The 19,736-nt window shown below is 41.2% G+C and overlaps 1 protein-coding gene across 4 annotated transcripts in view; it reads right to left on the bottom strand.

The window, feature by feature from the left end:
- adam12b (ADAM metallopeptidase domain 12b) overlaps positions 1–19,736 on the bottom strand; it is an 83,079-nt gene that overhangs the window by 26,359 nt on the left and 36,984 nt on the right. For 2 of the 4 annotated variants that reach the window (XM_084376206.1, XM_084376207.1), the window contains exons 6-12: positions 18,804–18,880; positions 17,412–17,601; positions 16,368–16,433; positions 15,516–15,587; positions 14,944–15,113; positions 14,326–14,410; positions 12,021–12,169 (exon numbers count right to left, since the gene is read on the bottom strand). In XM_084376206.1, coding sequence (XP_084232332.1) covers positions 12,021–12,169; positions 14,326–14,410; positions 14,944–15,113; positions 15,516–15,587; positions 16,368–16,433; positions 17,412–17,601; positions 18,804–18,880 — 809 coding nt within the window. Of the gene's footprint in view, positions 1–12,020; positions 12,170–14,325; positions 14,411–14,943; positions 15,114–15,515; positions 15,588–16,367; positions 16,434–17,411; positions 17,624–17,896; positions 17,946–18,803; positions 18,881–19,736 lie in introns of those variants that run through there. The other 2 variants (XM_084376208.1, XM_084376209.1) reach the window with 2 other exon arrangements.

Here is a 19,736-nt window from a genome sequence, read left to right as displayed (position 1 = left end):
GGAAGAAAAACAAAAGAATGGAAGGAATGACATGATGGATCGTGGACAGAAAATGGCAGAAATGTGAAAGCTGCTTTATGAGGGGCACGGCTAGAGGCGTGGTTAGGGGTGGCACAGGCCCCAAACAACCACAAAGAAATGAAAAATTAGAGGCAAAAGGACAAAAAAGTCTATATTATAGATTCAAAAATGGATGCAAACAAGACCAAAGAGAGACCAAACAACAACAAAGACAAAACAAAATGACCACAAATTGTTGCAAAACCACAAACAGATAGAAAGGGAAAAAATTGGTCAAAGACCACCATTGCCTGCTGTTGAACCAAAGGCAGGGCCAGGAATGTATTTAGATGTGGCACACTCCCCAAAACAATCACAAAGTGATGCAAAAGGACCAAAAAGTAAGCTAAACCACAAATAGACATCAAGGGAGAAATTAAATTATGACATGAGAAAGGCAGAAATATTGCTGTTTAACCAGGAGCGGGGCCAGAGGTACGATTAGATGTCGCACTGGGCCCAATACAACCACAAAGATATGCAAAATGACCACAGAGAGGATAAAAACAGGAGGCTACAGGACAAAAAAAGTCATTAAATTACGTAAAAGAGGCAGAAACGACTATAAAGAGCAGCAAAATGAGCCCAAAGAGATGACAAACAACAACAACAAAGAGATGCAAAACTGACAGAATAGACAGCATAGGAGAAATGAAGTCATGGACTGGACATAAGAACGGCAGAAATTTTGCTGTTAATGTCGAGGCAGGGCCAATAGGGAGCCAAAGCCCCACAACGGCCACAAAATGGTGCAAAACAAATCAACTCAGAACACAGACACCACAAAGAAACATTTTTAAATTTGCCCCTGTGCTTAACCTCCTCTAAGGCCTGTGTCCTCCTTCGACCTCTGGCAGTATGAAACACAAGGACATACATACAGTAAAACCAAGCCTCGACCCCATGCTTAATGCCAGCTAACAACAACTTACAATAGCCTCACTAAAGGACTGACAGAGAAGAGCAGGCTTTGGGGTGTAAAATGAGTATCTCACAGCACACAGTCACAGCGGGACACAGTCTATCTTCAGAAAGAGGATGTGGCAGGCAGCAATGGCGAGCAGAGAGGATTGGCAGACACGGCACAGACAGAGGCAGCTGGCATCGGATGCTTGAAAAGCTTGACTTCAGACAGAGACATGTCATACACGTACTTATGCAGCGATAGACTGACTGGGGTCTTCAGATGCAGCAGGGTGTGGAGACTGTCTGCAAGGCTTGCTGCTTGACAGGGCACATTTGTAAAAAAAAAAATTAAAAAAAATTCAACATTACACAGAATATGTTTGTGGAGCCTGGTGCTGGATAGAGGTGTGTGTGCGGCTGAGAGAGGGGGATGATGCTTTGCCTTTGCCTTAGGGGGATTTGGCTGCTGCAGCCGCATGGATATTTCACTGCTCTTAGTTGACTATACTGAAGCTCCTCCTGAGGGGACTGGACATAACAGTGGAGGCATTCAATGTGAAAAGAAATCAGCTTTTTATTTTTAAAACAAACGAACACAGAAAAACCCTCCTCTTCTAACGGTCACCCTTGGGTGAAACAACTGCGTCCAATTCATTCAGAACGGCCACCTCTGAGTGTCTGCTGCATTCATCTCTCACTGACCAAGAGCCAATCTGCCTGTGTCTGCCTGCCCTCGTCCGCTCCCAGATTCACTTGTTAAGAGTCTTTTTTACCACCATAACACACAAAGAGAGCGTGGAGACCCAAGCACAAAACAAAACAAAAAAAACAAAACAGGATAGACAGACTGTCCAGACCAAAGCCTGCGCAAATAGCATGGGCTGCCACTGATAACAGAACACAGACATGCTTTGGGATCTGCATTAAGGGGATGGAATGCACATGAGGGGTAAACACAGTCTGTTCTCAATAAAATGGCATTAATGGTAAAGGTTCGCGCTGCTGTCAGTTGGAGATTCCCTCACTGAGGTAAATCAGATTTCTTTGGACCAAATTAGAGCCACATGGAGTGTATTAGCAAGGCAAAAACAACATTAATTCAGGTCTGAGTGCCGTCACTACGTATACAGCCATGCTTTGTTTGAGGCACAAGCAGAAATGAGTTTACTGTATGTTGGTAACAATTCACAATAACCACCCTTAATAAATTATACATTATTAGTTAATTTAACTTTTGTTAATCGTTTTTTCATTGTCAACAAATAATGAAATGCTTTGCAGCCTGTTTATTAAGCCATTATTTGTTGTTGTTGCAACTGATGTTTATAAACCTTTAACTGCTTATAAAAAGGGATATAAAGCATTTTAACTTTTAACTAAAGCTTGATTAACCACAAATGTACTATTTATAAATTATGTTGTGTTTCCCATATGTTTTAAAGGGTTCATTCACTTTTGCAGACTATTGGCTAATTCACCTTCTAAAACATTGAAGCATAAAGGCATGAAGGTTACCCTGTGCAAGCATGTATGACAGACACTCATTGGCCATTTTATTTGGTATAAATGTTCAATCTAATGTGAAAAATGTATCAGATCTGTCTTAAATTCTACCTTTATGACATTTCTAATGTTTTATTTCCTCCATTTTCACCCATGTCCATCTGTTTGTCTGTTTGTCAGCAGGATTACACAAAAACTACTGAACAGATTTCCATGAAACTTGGATGGGGGATGACTCTCGTCCCAGAATACTTTTGGTGCGGACTCGGATAAAAAGACGGATCCAGGAATGTTTTATCACTTTCTTTAACATTGCCAGATAGGGCGTTTTTCAAAACTTTTGTTAATTTCTCTGGGAATGATGCATGGATGTTAATGAAAAAAATCAGGCATATTAAGGTGGCATTACAGGCCCCAACATTAAAGTGAAAGTTATGGCAGAACATTTATGTTCGACTGCATTAGATTGTGCACATGTATCTAATAAAGTGGTCACAGAGTTTTAAGTACAGCCCTCTCAATCGATTTCATGATGTAAAATCAGAGCGATACGTACCACTAAATATCTGCCAAATTTGAGTGAAGCTGACTCATAAAAATGTCATAAGGTAATACAACCGTTCTGATTGGATTTTGAATAGGTGAAATCACCTTTATAGCCAATCAAACACAGTTTAAAAATGAGTAATCAAGACGTGCTCTGTCATTTGTAAGCTTCACGATTTAATATAGAGGGCACCTCAAGCAGTCGTAGCAGGAGCCAAAAAACATCCTAAATGGTCTTCTGTCGACTGATGTCCAATATGGCCATTGATTGTGTATGAACAGGGCTTTGATAATTGAGCTGCTAATTTGCAGCTGACATCCCTCGAGTTAACAGGTGCTGACTCCATCCTGGCAACAGATGCAGTGTCAGCCTCACGGAGTGTCAAGAGATGCTTCGAGAATATCTAACTTCTCCATCACCTAACGCCAGGTGCAGTTGTTAATGGGAATGAGCTGAAACACAACAGGAGTTTACTGTCCGGACGCAGATGAGCACAAATGCATCATGAAGGACAGAATATGTTGTGGTGCTTTCAAAGTGCCTTTGTGCCATCAGCTGAATGTCTGTAGCTGTCAGAGGGAGGGCGGAAACTAATTAAACGAACAAGAACAGACAACTGACTATGGATGGTATGAAGAATGATTGAGCACAACTAGACACTTTCTCTCTGACATTAAATATCCATGACTAAGATAATGTTGTGGAAAAAACATCCTTATGTATCATCGATCAAGACTTTAATGCTACACAGTCCTTAATCAGGACTGTGTGGGTGTGATTTGACTGGATTTGAGTCTTGCCCACTTCAAAGCAGTGAGAAGATGCCAGAGAAAACAAAAAAATGAAAAGCCCATAAAGTCAACAATTCACAAATCACAGTTTACCCACAGAAAGACACTCTATAAATCTGCAGTATATAATGTACAAACAGCTCAAATGTATAGATGTCAGTCTGCAGTAGACCCACACTGAAGGTGTGTATTATCACAGCTGAGACCACACGACTGCTCTGCTGTCCAGGAAATTATCCGAGCAGAGAGTGTAGGTTTCCCTGGATAATATTAGCACAAAGCTCCGCACCCTCTCCAGGTGTAGTCTGCTGAGGTGGAACTAATTTGCCTGTGCACAATAGTCACACAAAACTGTAACTAGTCAGCTCATTTCTGTCTGTGAGTAATGTTTGATTCACATTGTGAATAGCACACACTATAGAAAGATAATCCTATCAACGTCATACAGTCTAACACATCTGTGATACTGATTGTCAAGCGTATGCTCAGTTAGTGAAGCTGCCATCACAGAGAGGGAAGAAAACATCCAATGTTATTGACTCTAATAGGGCATTTCAACTGCTGCCATTTTCATTAAGTAATGTTTTAAGGGGCAGAAAAAACAGGTATTTAAACCCTCCCATGTCTGTTGATTTTCAGTGAGGGGGTATTTGGTTAAAGGTGCCCTGTGGAGTTTGTTTTCATTCAGTGTTACTCCCCAAAAGACACTGAGTGCATATTTCAGCTCAAACAAATCTATTGAATGTATTTTCTTCCTCATAAAATGAATTCAAATTGTGTACTAGCCTGCAGTCGTCTCCATTGTCTTTATTGGCACACTGCAGCATATCTTGGCACATTACCTCCACATGAAGCCCGTGAAATAGTGTGAAACCACTGGCAAAAATACATAACGCATGCATAACAGGTAAAGATGCACCAAGCCACTAAATAGAGAATCTGCTGGTTTTCACTCGATCAGTGACAGAGATATTGGATTGTGCCAGTCAAATTGACACACTCGCCCCTCAACTGGGGCCGTCAGCCTGAACTGAAAGAAAGAAACTAAATATTTACCTAATTTATGCACACTCGCTTCATTTTAACTCCCGGATGTTAGTATAAACTGCATAAATGCTTATCAGGGGTGAATTGAATTCCCTTACACCATTTCACTAACGGGCCACTCTGTAAAACAACTTATAACATGTTAGATAAAGTTGGATCTAATGCAATTTTCAGTTGGATTTTATTTGTAAAAAAAAAAAAAAAAAAAAAAGATCTGTTCACTATAAGAGCACTTTATTTTGTATTTGTTTGAGTGAGCAAGAGAGAGGGTCCTGCAGCCTGGTGTAGTAATGGAGATAATATAAACGTTATTTAATATGCTCTATGTTTTATTATGAATATACAAATGTTTGTGTACGCTGTCAATTATAGTTCATAGAAAGATAATACGAATGGACTGAAATCAGAATCGGCAGGTCAGGGACACACCACAGAAAAACAGCTTCATAGTTGGAACCTTGAAAACTCCACCAAGACATACATTACTTGGTTTAACCACCTGTTGTCTGAGCTGCTTATACATTCATGGTTATAACTGTAGACCTTATTTCTTTTATAAAGGACAATAAGTATACTTTGGCAGTAAACAACTTTAAAGAGGATGTTGAGGAAAGCAGAATTGCAAGCAGCCTCACAGCAAGCTACCACCAACTCTACTGCCACTATAAACCAGTGAGGCTCCTTTTATATTTTCTGATGACACATACCATCTGCTCAGGTAAGTACAGGGCGAGCTGGACTGAAACAAAGCTTTCAAAGAATACACAACATCAAACAAAGCATGAAATTATGTTTTTTCAGTTACTGCTAACTATAACCCGACTTAACAGTGTTCAGTCACACAATGCTTGGAGGACCCAATGAGGAACACATGTTTTCACCAGTGTTTCCATTAAGTCGGGAGACTCATGAGAGACAGATTCGGAAAAGAATGGTCAAATTCAAAGTAGCAAAGGTTGAGATGTCTTAACTTGTGTCCCTAACTTGGTTCAAGCTCCAAATACATTGAATCCTACATTTTATCCGACAGCTCCAGTCTGTCAGGCAGGGTTTCTGAAGTCTGAACTTCTGAACTTAAAAAGAAATAACCCCTTATGATGTCATCTAATGTGGGGTGGGTGAGTTCAGAGGCAGAGGAAATGTCAATCTGGATTATAATAAATGGTGAAAAATAAAAAAAAAACCTATTTCTTTGGCACTTTCAAAAATGCATTTACAAAGTGCTTCACAGACATAAAAACAGAAAAAAACACAGTGCAGTTATGAATTGGAATAAGTTTTATGCAGTCAAGAAAAAGGTAAAAGGCAAAAATCTTAAGAATAAATACATACAAGAGTCTAAAACAAAAGAAAAACTGCATTTGAAAAAAAAATTACTTTTAGGCGAGGACACAGGTAACTTGTCTGAACCCTAGCTTTGGTATTTTGTACAAATTGGAAGTGAGTTTTTCATTTCCTTGGAAAGCTGGCAAATAATGACTCAGGCAATCTATATGGCTGGAGACAAAAGCAAGAATGAAAGTCTGTGGACCACTGAATGAAAGAAATGATCTGATCTTGGCAATACTCCTGATTGAAATGATGGCTGATTTGGTGATAGTGCTTAAATATGTAGTCCGAATCAGAGATTACGCCCAGATTTGTGGCCTCAAGGGTGCACTGCAAATCCTAAGAAGATAAAGTCTGACTTACATAAATCCTCTACCTTGGTGCACAAACACCGTCACTTCAGTTTTGTAATTGTTCAGCATTAGGAAGTTAATGGACGTCATGGTGGAAAGAGGTAAAGGAGTTGCAAAATCTCAAGAACATGCAGGATCACAAAATTCAGCAAGAATCCATCTTGCCAGACTTCAAGTTATGTGCTTGTGTCCGAACCACAGTAGTTCGGACCAACTACTGGCATTTGCGGGCCTGATTTAGGTGTGACGACCATGGAGGCAACACAACAGCAAGAAGTGACTTTTTGCTTGAAAAACAACAATGGAGGAGAGTACTTCTTCATTAAAAGAAGAGCAAAGAAGAGCAGGGATGGCTTTTCTCGATAGACAAAAATGCTGTTCTCCCGACTGGCCATCCTACTACAACACATGGTTCGGCAATCTGATTGGTTAATGATAGATAGATGGTTCATCCAATAGACTACCAACTTCTTCTTTTTTAAGTTTCAAGTTCAAGTTCAGTTTTTTTAAGAAGAAAAAGAAGAAGGAGAAGAAGAAAAAGAAGAATCTCTAGTTGTCCCAAACAATCATACGGAGTCAAAAGTAGCGAAATTGTTTTTTTGCATTTAACCCGTCCCTGGTAAAGGGATTGATCACATGGGGGCTTTGAAGGGCTCGTCTATTTGTGGACTCTCTGACTGACATGAAGCTGTCTCTGCTGCTCCCTAAGCTGCTCAACAGACTGACATGCATTTAGTCCACACTAAGCAGGAGAGACATGTCTGACCTTTTGGGAAATGTTAGGCTGCAACACTGGCAGAAGCCTATGGTGATTAAATACCAGGAAGAAAAGCAAAACACAAGCTGAATTTATTGCAAACATTTACCCACCAGAAACCTAACCAGGTCTCTCCCTCCTCTCCTCGGCAGAATGTCTTCAGATAATGACATTCTGCACCTTCTCACCTCACTTGCACTCTGTCATTTCGACAAGAAAATAACAAGAGTCGCAGCTACCTCATATTGTGTTGACAAAGAATTCACCTCTTGGCCTCAAAGTCCAGCCACAGCTACCTGCTGAGCTTCATCTTTCTGCACATATAGACATAGGAAAGTGCTTTTGAGCTTTCTCCCCACATTCCTATGATGCAACTCTGAACTCAACTTCTAAAAGACATCCACACTTCAAATGTCCATGTACATCCTCTCACTTATTGTCATAACACAGATCTCTTGGGCCAGCCTTCGTGGCTCGCATGCCCGTCATAGACGTCAATGTGTCGCCAAATAATTCCTTCATTGTCATCTTTTTTCTGTTTGTGTCTCCCTCTCACCTCTATCTCGCTGTGTTTCTCTTCCTGCTCTACCACTGAGGGAGATAAAAGGCAAATAAAAGCACTGCTTCCTCGCTCTGCCTGTCTATCCAGGCATAAAGCACCTCTCTGCGGATCTCTCTCTGTGTGCCCTGGCCCTGATTACAGCTGGCAGCGTCACTGATAATCACATCATTTAGATGCAGCCTGTCCTCTCCTCCATTAGCAAGTCTAAGCTGAGAGTATCCCAAGCACACAGTCAAATGAGCTACACTGCTTTACAACAACGTGTTTAAGATGCTGAAGGCATCTCTGCTGAGGGTCAAAGGAGGATGCTAATATATATAAGAAATAAACCAGATCTGTGATGGGGGAAATGAGTTCTAGATTGGTTTGTGAAAGTCTTGCTTTTGTCAACAGGAAACTGTGAATTCAGGCTGATAGTTCAGGAAATTCAATTTCGGAGATAACCGACTAAGCTAAGCTTGAACTTGGGCAAGTTCATAATTTTCATCTTTCAAGCAGGCTCAGAAACTCTGGCAAAATGTTTCCCATGACAAATTTCAGACTATGAGTAACACAGCACAACTGATTTAATCTAAATAACAATATTGTCTAGACAACACGGCTGATCTCTCACCCTTTATGTCAGACATTAAAACAGAGTCAGTCCAGGGAAGAACATCATCTTAATGTGGGTTTAATTCAAGTTTTTTGGACACTTAGTAGCAGTGGAATTAGATGTTAACATTGATGATGGTGCACATGTTAGCAAAAAATATTGCCTATTAACACATCTAGCAGTTATGGGGCAACATTAGCAAATATTTGGAGTCGAATTTCTGGCTACCTGATGTATATAAGTACAATATCCACTCTTCTTTTGGCTGTGTTTTTGGTCTCCACCAACTCCTGAGGGAAATATCTGTCTAATTAGCAGCTTAATGCTTCACTATGTTCACGAGCTAGTCGCTAACTTTTAGTGTTTTTACTGAAAACAGCTGCCTGCTCCTGCCAGGTAGGGTTGATGAGAGTGGGGAGATAGAACCACAACAACAAGGTATGGACCATAAAAGTAAAAATAATGACCTGAAAGATGCTAAAATGGTCCATCGACTCATGGTCTATAATTGGACTGCAGCTGTAACTGGGGTGGCTGGACAACACTCACACCTTCACAGAAATGTTGATTAATCCACCGGTAGTACAAAAATATTGGTTCCTGCAACTACAGTATTAAAAACTCAATCTTGTGAGCTAATAGCAGGGTTGTTATATTGGACTGCATTAGATTGTACAAGTGTACCTAACATCATGCATTATCTTCCAATTCCACTGTGTTCATCTCACTTATGTTTTGTTGCAGTGCCTATGGTGTTTTGACTGACCGACACCATCACGAAAACCAATAAACTCCATTAAATGTTGTATTCAATTGGAACACCAATAATTAAATCAGGAAATATTGATACTCGGGAGTCAGTGCATCAACACAATATTGCCAGGCAAAATGTCACCGTACCACTGTGTATGGATTTATCCTGCACCCTTTACTTAACAAACAGAGGCGCGAGTTTCAGCATGAAAGGTCACCGATCACCCCCCTCAACTATTAATGTGTTTAATCTCATAATTATGTAGCAGAGGGTGCTGAAAAGGAGCCACTGTGCTTCGTTAACCTATTAAAGAATTCAATAATACCGTGACTCATTCTGACCCATTTATATCATGCAGTCATTTTTCTAAAGTGTCTGCATGACATCATTAGATATCTTTGGCTGGTGACGAGCTAAAATAGTCGCCGTGTTGTCAACGCTGAGTGCATTTCTAAAAACTACACTGCATAAATTCAGCGGTGTTCAGTGCGCATTATACTTTTTTTTCTCTGAAATAAATGTAGTATGAGAACAGCAGGATGAGCTCACTGTTGCCAGCGGCTGCACAAACAAGCACAGTTTTTGACAGCCAGCCCCCACCTCCCTCTTTTATATCTGTACAGTAAAAGGTCACTCAAGTTTTTCTGGGACAAGTACAGCAAATTATATTATTTATGCATTTTTAGGAGTTTTTGTGGCTTTTCTGAAGGATGTACCCTCAAGCCAACACTGTGTCTCTGTTGTTTCTGAATATAACTGACGCTGTTATCTACTTTTAATGTCAGTGTTTGGTATCAAGACTACTAGTGACAGCATTATCCCAAATTCTAATGTATCTGCACTAAACTCGCTCAGCAACCTGGACTTGTTATCACCGTTTTAAATGTAACTCTGAATTTACCGCTGCACTGCAAACAACTGTATATACTGTACCTGTCTCTACATTCCTCTACATTGGGTCTGGTCTCTGTTTGTCCAACTAATTAATAATTTCCTCTCTTGTGTTACTGTGTCTTTCATCCATGCAGCTGCATCCTCCTACCACAGAACACATTAAGACATAATGCGATGAGGAGCTTGACTTCCAGGTATCAGATATCTCTTGGCCATTGGTCCTTCTATAGCTCGACGACACAGTTTCTAAATAATCCAAAACCTAGTTGCTGCCATCTGGTAGTGCTGTTGCCATGAGGGGGTGTACTTGGTCTTTTTGGTAAAGTGGTGTGTGCCAAGTGGGATCCACATTAACGCCAGGACCCTAGGTTTCCCAAGCATCACATCACATTGCAACAAGATGATCAATGTTTTTCACTTGAACTGTCAGTGGTTTTAATGTTGTTGTCGATAGGTGTACATCGATTCATCGATTCATTAACTATTAACTGTCACCAACTGATAATCGACTTGTGAATTTGTTGAGAAACTAATTGGCAGATTAACAGACAATGAAAATAATCATTAGTTGCAGCTGTCATGTATTTCATTCCTCATAAAGGCTACTACAGTTTAAAGTTCTTCACAGGCTCTACTGGACCACCAACAAAAGGATGGCTAAACTTTTGAGAATTTCTCAAGATGTGGGCGTGATCCACCCACAGTCGTATGTTTTGGTCCCGTCTGTGGTTGGAGGATTTTTTGATCATACACTTGCAAGTGTATGTGTCACAGTTTTTGATCCCAACCATCTGACAGTCTATAGCTGTGGCCTTCTGCACTGCTTGCTTGACGACTTGAAAATGGAAACACACTGCACCACCATCTCATAAACACTGACTGGAGGGTGTAATGGCACATGTTAACTCGAACAGCTAAATCATACTACTCTTGGCTCAACCAGAGAGTTGGCATCCTTTCTTGCTATCTCAAAACTGGAGAAATACCCATTATTGTGCATGATTTAATGCTTAGACTATGGTTGATGTTGGTATGTGTGCTGTGGGTAGGTCTGTGTGAGCAGTAATCACAATAGTAACAGTGTCTCTCAGCCTTTTGTCTCCGTCTTCTTCACAGTGTCAGGAAATCCATCCTGACAACATTCATCTGCAGCTTGCGGGACTCACCATCAGACAAACCAGACTGGCACCGGACCAAGGGTGAAATCTGGTATTGCGCTCTGGGTTCACCTTATCTGCTTGCTGTTTACTAACAGCCACAGAGTCCATCACTTGCAGCAGCAGTGTTATCTCAGCGACCCAGGCAACATGAGTAGAATACTAGAGCAGCTGCTTTAGTCTCTGGCCAAAGTGTCTAGGTGTGTTTATATGTGTGAGTGTGTGTGCATCTGTGTGTGTGTGTGTGTTTGAGCCTCTGCTCATACAACAACATATAAACAATGGAGCATCATGTACGAATGAAAATGATCCAAAATGAACAGCTGTAGTGAAGCTTAATCAATTTTTTTGGCTCTTCAGGAGAAAAAGAAGTTGCTAATTCGCTCAGAAAAGTTAAGCTCATATAAATGTTAATCTCATAGCTGTGTGAAACAAGACTTTAATTCTTCAATGGCTCTAAATCAGTTGCCAACACCAGAGAGAAACAGCCTCAAGTCCCAATTTTAAACCTTTGACTGAGCTTATATTTTAAAGTTTGCCAACATTGTGCCCAGCAAAGATTTAATTGGAGCAGAGCACAAACTGAAATGAAGGAAAAACAACAATCAAATCAGGCTAAAACTGCAGAATTATGTAATGACAGTACAGTGGAGATTTAATTTGAATTTCACTACAAATACAGCTGCCTCAACCAGTCCAGCAGCATAAACATTTATGTCACATTCGCCTTAACTTTTACAGTTTTGTATTAAAAAGAAATCTCACCCTGTGGAGGGGGTCATGATGCAGCCCCCACGATCAACAGTCATCCTGCAGCCACAGCCGCGCTCCGGGGTGTCATGGTTCATACCAAAATTGTGTCCCAGCTCGTGTGCCAAAGTCACAGCTGCACCCAGTGGGTTCTCAGAGTGATCCTGTGATGGGAAAATAAGGGCATCCCAGAACATGTTAATTATGTGTTATCCTTTATGTTTGGCCATGCATAAAATTCAATCAAAGCCACTTGGTGAGAACCAAGCCATGCAAAAAAAAATGCAAATGTCCTAGAAGACCATTTTTAAGCTGCAGATTCCTAAAACAGTTCTGTAACTGTGCGATCTGGCCCCTCATCCTTCTTCTATTACTCTTTCTCCTCATGGAGGCCTGAATTCATCTGCCATTCCATTACCCCCACAGACCCAATCATTCCCACTGCTAGTGGAGCTACTGCAGTAAGCTCCAAAATCTACTGCTGTGTGAGCCGCCGCTGCATTGATAAGCGCGACAACTGCCCTTCCTGAGGCAGATAGAGACAGAGAATGACGAGAGACAGGTGGAAGTTTCAGTTTCACCTAAATTTGTAGACAGACGGGTTGAGAGGGAGTCTGGAGGGTCATTGAGAAATGAAGTCAATGCAGTAGATAAAATGTATGCCAAGATGAGACAGGAAAAGGGACAAACAGATAGAGATGAATGGTAGAACAACTCTGCCGACTTATGGATGCCAGCCTAAGTGCAGCCCAGTTCGAGCATGATGACTGATACATAACAACCCTTCCCCTCAAAGATGCTTGTATCAGAACTCAGAATAAGGAGCATGATTCAGCATTTCAAATCTTGATACCCCTGAGAAAGAAGTCACCCATGTGGCTACTGTTTATCCTACTGCGGTCTTCAAATGCTCTGTGCCATGTACATGAGAAAATCACATGCGTCCTTTCAAGGCGGGGTCATATGTCAAGGGTTGATCTATTTTCTGCTCTGATTACAGAGCAGCATCATGGGGCGCTGCACCCCGCCTTTTAACAAGAAAGATGGGAAAACTTTCCTCTGCCTTCTGTCACGTTTATCAGTGAGTGTGTCTGTGTGTGTGTGTGTGCAGTTTATAGTTGAGTGCTTCCTCACAAAAGAGTGTAATATCAGAGTCAGCAGAAATGGATGAAACTCTTGGAAGCCACAGTCATTACTTTGAAGCAGCTATAAGCCATTGTTGTGATGGTGAGAATTTGATAGTGTTGGTTTCGAGAAACGCTCTGATAGTCTTTCTGATATCATTTCCAGCCATGTGAGAAAATAACTCCCAGACAAGAGTGCCTTATAAAAAAAAGGAGATACAGTTTGCTGTCACAGTTTAAACCCAACCACTCACATACGAAGACCCGTGTGCATTTACTCGAAAAAATAAATAACATTTCGACAAGTAAATTGAAAGAACATGTGGACCAAATAGAGAAATTGAGGCTGATTAACACACATGGTAGTGCGCGGTTTGAGAAATGGTTCATGTCATGTGGCCGTCCTCTAACTGGGTACATGGCCCTTTAATCTCGGTCCAAACCATCTGCCATCTGTAAGTAATGGGGAAGACAAACATCTGGAGAAGCCTCACTCCAGCCACGGCCAGCAGAAAACATATCTATTAATGGGGGATGCACATCTGGGCTGAGGCGTAACAGCATTGGGCTGATTACCACTTTGTGATTTGGCATGGGTGTCAAGTGCTACAGCAGGCAGAGCAGTCCAACAGGCAGCTAATTTACTATGTGCAATAATTTCGTGTACCTGGGGTGATGCACAGTTGTGTGCAAAAAAAAAGTATTTTGATTCAAATGTGTGGCATAAACAATTTATCACAGCTCATAAAAATGTAAATGTGGTTTGGTTTACACGCTGTGGCCTTTGATTTAGCCCCATGCCCCACCAACCCTTTCAGAGATGTCACAGGAAAGCCTGATTGAATGGCTGCAAGACTTCAAATGACCTTTGAAGGTGTGCATATCTGCAGTGCAATCTTTCTGAGACTGTATCTATACATATTCCTTTGTGCGAATGGGTGTTTCTGGTCATGATGAGGATATGAATGTTGAGGGAGTGCCAGCACAAATATCATTATGTTTAAAAGCATGACTTCCTGCCAGACCTGTCCTTAAATGTGCTTCCATCAAACAAAGAACACCTTTTCAGTGTAAATCACATCTGGATTGTGTTAGCTGACAGAATCGGAACAATGTTCACGCTGATACAATCAGGCTGCACAGAGGAAGACGAGGGTGGAGGCACAGTGGGAGCAGCGAGAAGGCTTTATACTCACCATGACAATGCCTCCAGACTGCTCAGCTGTGCACATGCTCATGATGGGCGCCATGCCAATGGTGGTGCCCTGGAAGTATACGCCGCTGCGAAGAGCAGAGGACAGATGTTTGGTGAGGAGGAGATAAAGACTGCAGAGGTGAAAATCGAAAAAGATCTAATAGTTGTGCATGCTTTAGCCTGTTAACCACAAAGTCTGAATTCATTATTGCAGCTGGTTTTCCAAAGCATTAATGAGGTTTAGATTAATTTCCTACCAGGTTCAGACATTAATGTTGTTTAGATTATCTTAAAAAACAACTATATTGTCCACATTAATAATATAATTACATATTAGGACTGCAACTAACAATAAATAAACATCCAGTTGACATCATATTTTTAGTTAATTCCAGCATAATAAGAAATGTCATCTTACAGAAGCGTGACAACAGCGACATTAATGGATTACTGGGTAGGAAATCAGTGTAAAATCCATGGTATCCTGGAAAATGTTGAGCACTATTGTAAATTATAGGCAATTTTGTAGCTAGCTGCCCTGATCTGTTTTCGTTCACCGATATGAACATGTGTTTGTTGATTTCTGGGCTGAGTTTCTTCAGTAAAATTACATTTCCACCTTATGAGCTGAGCATTGTCGTGAGGTTTCTGTGGCAGCAGTTTGACTTTCCTCCAGTCTAGGAACTCGTGCAAGGTGGTGAAGGGATCTTGGGTGATGGGACATTTATCAGAGTCACTCCACACCTCCAAACCCACCAGGGCCACCCGGATGTCCAGGGCCCTGTAGAACTGAAGCCAGCAGATTTATATATCTTAGAATACATGAATGATCAAAAGACCTTCAAACATACGTGCGACATGCTATCGTGGCCTTTTCTTTGGTTGCTTGATTCAATGAATTACAGTACATTTCATTATGACAACACTGAATCCTCTCCTCATGTTTCTGACATGATCAGATGTCTTTTCCATGTCTCTATCCATGCCTTCCTTATGCAAATCCATCTACCGTCTGTATCTGCTTTCAATGGATCAGCAGCACTGGCAGAGGTTTTAGACAGACTAAAAGCAGCTGTTTTAGTAGGACATTAATATATCACACAGTCATCCCATTAATCTCTGCTGCCAGCAATATTTCTATTTTAAAAAAGTGATTTATCCCTCCTGTGCAAAGGGGAGAGGATGTTTTACCTTGTCCACGTAATTGGCTATCTCTGCCAGTCTCTGTTTCACCTTCTCCACATCCCTCCCCTGTTTCTGAAACTGAAAACAAAATTGCATGTAAACAGTTGTAGAAATGGGAAAAGTTAAACAACAATAAGCACAAGTAATTGTGTTGCATAAAGACATAAACGACACTGCGGTTACATTCCTTTTCAGAAGTAAAAGGCATGAAACAACAAAGAACACCCACAACGGCAATACGTTTTACTGTGTGTTCGGCAGCTTGTCAAGCTGTGACCATCTGGATCTAGAAAAATCTCCCAGTGTTAGAGAGACAAATGGCACGGCCGCAGGGAGCAGGTATATTGGCAGATCTGACAGCCTGCAATGCCTTGGATCCAAACTGCCGCAAAGTCAAACCCTCTATTTTCACCCTACTGTGCATCCACCTGTGTTTGGTGCTGCTCATCAAATCTGAGCCCGACAACATACTTGATCCCTTATTCTTTTTTTTAATTTCCTTTCCTTTCCATTCAGGTCCTGGCATTGGCAGAGGGCCGCCAGGAGGAAACCCCACAATGAGCTCGTCAGTGCTTACGGGAGACTCCTCTGTATCCACACGGCTTTTTCCGGTTTCCTTTCTGGTCCGCTAGGGAATCGTTCAGCACTTCCTGTCAAAACGGAGCCTCTGCCACAAGACCACACTGCTTGTTGCACACTGACCTAATTCTGCAGGCCCAGCAGGACCTGCTCTACTGTTACTATGGCTTTCCATGCTTTTTTCCCCCTACTTTTACCATGAGGGGTTGCTGTGCTTTCAGTGTGTTTGTTTCTGTGGTTCAGACACTTTATTTGTGAATGGAAGTAAAGGTGCATTACCTCTCTGTTGTCTGCAACAATGATCAGCTCCACGTACTTGGTTGTCTTCTGAGCATGCCTTTTATGCTGGAGAAAAAGCAGAGGTGTTGGATGTAAAAAAAAAACTTAAGTTATATATCTGACTATTTCCTGGCTGGGTGCAGTGACTTTCTAAAATCACATAACCCCCGTAAAACCACAGCTTGTCGTTTTTACACCTATGGTTTTGTAATAATTACACAAATGAGATTTAATGAGATATTAGACGTGGTGATAGACTAATTTTGTTTCATTTGGAAATAGCTTGGCTAGCTGTTTCCCCATTTCCAGTCTTCCTACTAAGTGAAGCTAATGGATTGCTTGGTTTAAAAAAAAGGAAATAAGCAGGTTTCCCAAAAATGTCAACGTGGTGGTAGGAGAATTGTTGTTACATTTGGAAATAGCTACGCCAGCTGTTTGTTGAACTAGCTGAATTTTAAGTGAAGGCTGCAACTAAGCCACCTGCTAGTTTATCGCATGTAATTATTAGCATTATTTAACTTAGATATGCCAGGACATCACAGAAAGGCATACTGAGTCGTGCAGCCTTAGTCAGTGATCTTTTGCACCAATGTCCCATCTGTTAAAGTGGAACTGATGATCTTCTAAAAACGCTGGGCCCAGATATTACTCAGGGGTCATTAAATACTGTACAGTGGTAAGTTTCTTTTCCTGACTAAAATGGAGGTTTTAATGCTGGGGAATAGTGGCAGATGGATGCTGCACCTGCTCTATGTAAATGATTGGCCAAACCTGCATGGGCACCTCGACTTTGGGCTCTAAGTGCAGATAAAATGTGTCAAGCCCAAGGCAACACCCTCTGGGAACCTGTCCAAACTGACTGGCTTGCCAAATATGCTGATCTTTGGTCAAACGCCCATTAATCTTTCATCGACTGAATGATACCCTTACCCTTTAGAAACTACAATTAAATATGTAAATTGATGACAATATAGCTCTGAACTGTGATATCCAAAGACTCTGATAGGATCTTTGCAATAAAAGAAAACAACAAACTAATCTCACCCTTGTGTGGAAGGATTGGAAAGGGTTTTTGATGTGGTTTTCAGGGGCAACAGAGGACATGTTGAAACCGTGGCCGCAGTCTCCAGGGGTCAGTCTGAGTTCTTCCACTCGGTAGATGATGTGGGTACCGTTGTCATGACCAGGCACCGGCTCAATGATGAATGTCTTGTTTTCAAGTGCGATGAAGCCTCTGCAGAGACAGCAGCGCAAGTCTGAAAACAAAGCTTCAAAGCGTGACCAATCTCTCAAATACAGGATTTGATTGAATGTGGCTCTGATGCCCATTTTTAAAAAGAGGCCAAATGAAACTATGAAACTTTTTAGTTTTTGCAAAGGGGCCAAGCAACACAGACTTTCTAAACCCCAGCCTTGTTAGGGTTAAAACTCCTCATGGCTTTATGCACAAAAGCGCATTCAAATCAGCCTTGTTTACGTGTACTTGTGTTCATATCTCCCATTTCAGATCAATAATATTTACATAATACCTATTATACTTAGTTTTTGTTCTTTCCTTCAGTGTGCTCTATAGATTCCTGTGCGTGTTAAAGAAAATTAAACAGGTCAATGTCCACACCAACAGAAGCTCCTCTCTCCCACAGAAAAGACTGCTCCTGAAACGCCTCATCAGTAGCCCCGCCTTTAATTCTGTGACTTCTTGATATCACACTACGTAACCATGTCACACATTTGCATAATCTATGCATAGCAGCTAGTTTGGCACATAAGAATTGATTTAGCACAGCTGCTCTGCTGTTGTTAGCTATACTGGCTCAGGCGTGTGCTAACTGACCGATCAGAGCAGACCTTAAAGAGACAGGAGCTAAAACAGAGCGTTTCAGACAGAGGGGGAATACAGTGCTGCAGCACGGGAAAACTGATGTGTTTTTTGAGCACCAAAGCATGTAAACCTATTCTAGTAGTGACCCAAAATAAAGTTCTGAACATGAAAATGAGCAGAATATGTCTCCTTTCAACTTGAATTTTCTTTGTAGCTATTATTGTGCTGAAAAAAAAAAAACATTAACCGTGGAAAAACGTTTCCTCGTTGTTTAATTAAGCGGAAGATGACATCGTGTATGTTTGGACTTTTTTGCTTTTGCTCAAATCCTCCAGTTGTGGTTGGTCATTAGCAACAGCAAGACGCCAATTACTGCCAAAACAAGTGCAGATATTTACTGAATGCCTCTGTGGACGAAGACAATGAGGTGTGACATTTTCTTCTATTCCTGCGAGTCACACACAAACTTACTGACAGCACGCTTAAGGGGCTTAAGAGCGATGGGCTGCTGTGCAGACCGACTTACGTAAATATAAACATTGCGGTGGCAAATAGCACTTAAAGGGCAGCGCTGAGATGCTGCTTGAATACGAAATGATGTTTATGTTTCTTACCGAAGGCCCGAGCAGGTGCTGAGGGTGACATCAGAGTTGGGATGCGCATCAACTTCCCCATGGTAGTAGCAGTTATTCTAAAAGAGATAAATTGTTAATTTGACAAAAGCCTTTACATACTGTAGATAAAACATTTCATGCAAAGAAAGCTTCACCCACTGGGTAATGTAATTAAAAATGTATTATATTCAAAAAGAACAAGCGCTGCTTTGTCACTGCTCTTATGTGACATCAAAAGAGCAAAAGAGGACGAGATGCAGCAGGACTGTGCTGATGCTGTTCTGAGTTGTGTTCTTTAAGGATTAGAACAGTAATTTCTGTCCTTCATACAAACAGCCCTTTTTGAAATAAATGCAACCTACGCACTTGAAGGAAGAAACAGGAAAACTGACACGGATGGGAGGTGACAGAAGTAAGATAATTGTTTTTCCTTCCTTATTCCACCAGAGTGGTCTAGTAGGAGGAAAAGAGGACATTTAAGGCTCCTCAGACACAGTGAAAACACTGTTGTCTGAGCACAAGGAGAGCAGAGGAAGTGACTCTCATTACAGACCTCCATTTACTGTCTAGCAGCACTCCAGCCCTCTTAAATCAACTGTCATTAGTCACTACACTGACCATTTCTCATCCCTAATATTGAACTGCAGAAGGAATTACTTTGGAGTGAGATTTTTTTTTGTTTCCAACAACTTCTGTTTGACAATTACAGTACAATTTACAGAGACAAGTGGTGATGGAATGGAGATTCATTACATTAAGAATAAAAATAGAGCAGCCTCAGGGGCTCTGTGCTTAGGCTATGCTTGACCTAGATTACTTCACCTTTCATACAGGAAAACATCAGGCAGTGATCACGATTGTCTCCCTTGGTTATCCTCAATGTGGCTGCGATTTTTAAAGTAGCTAAGTGCATTCAAAGTGAAATAATTGGTC

Source organism: Pagrus pagrus, assembly GCF_965226575.1.
Source record: "Pagrus pagrus genome assembly, chromosome: 15".
In the NCBI taxonomy this organism is placed as follows: domain Eukaryota; kingdom Metazoa; phylum Chordata; class Actinopteri; order Spariformes; family Sparidae; genus Pagrus; species Pagrus pagrus.
Note: the sequence above shows the minus strand (reverse complement) of the source record. Positions and strands in the feature narration are given on the sequence as shown.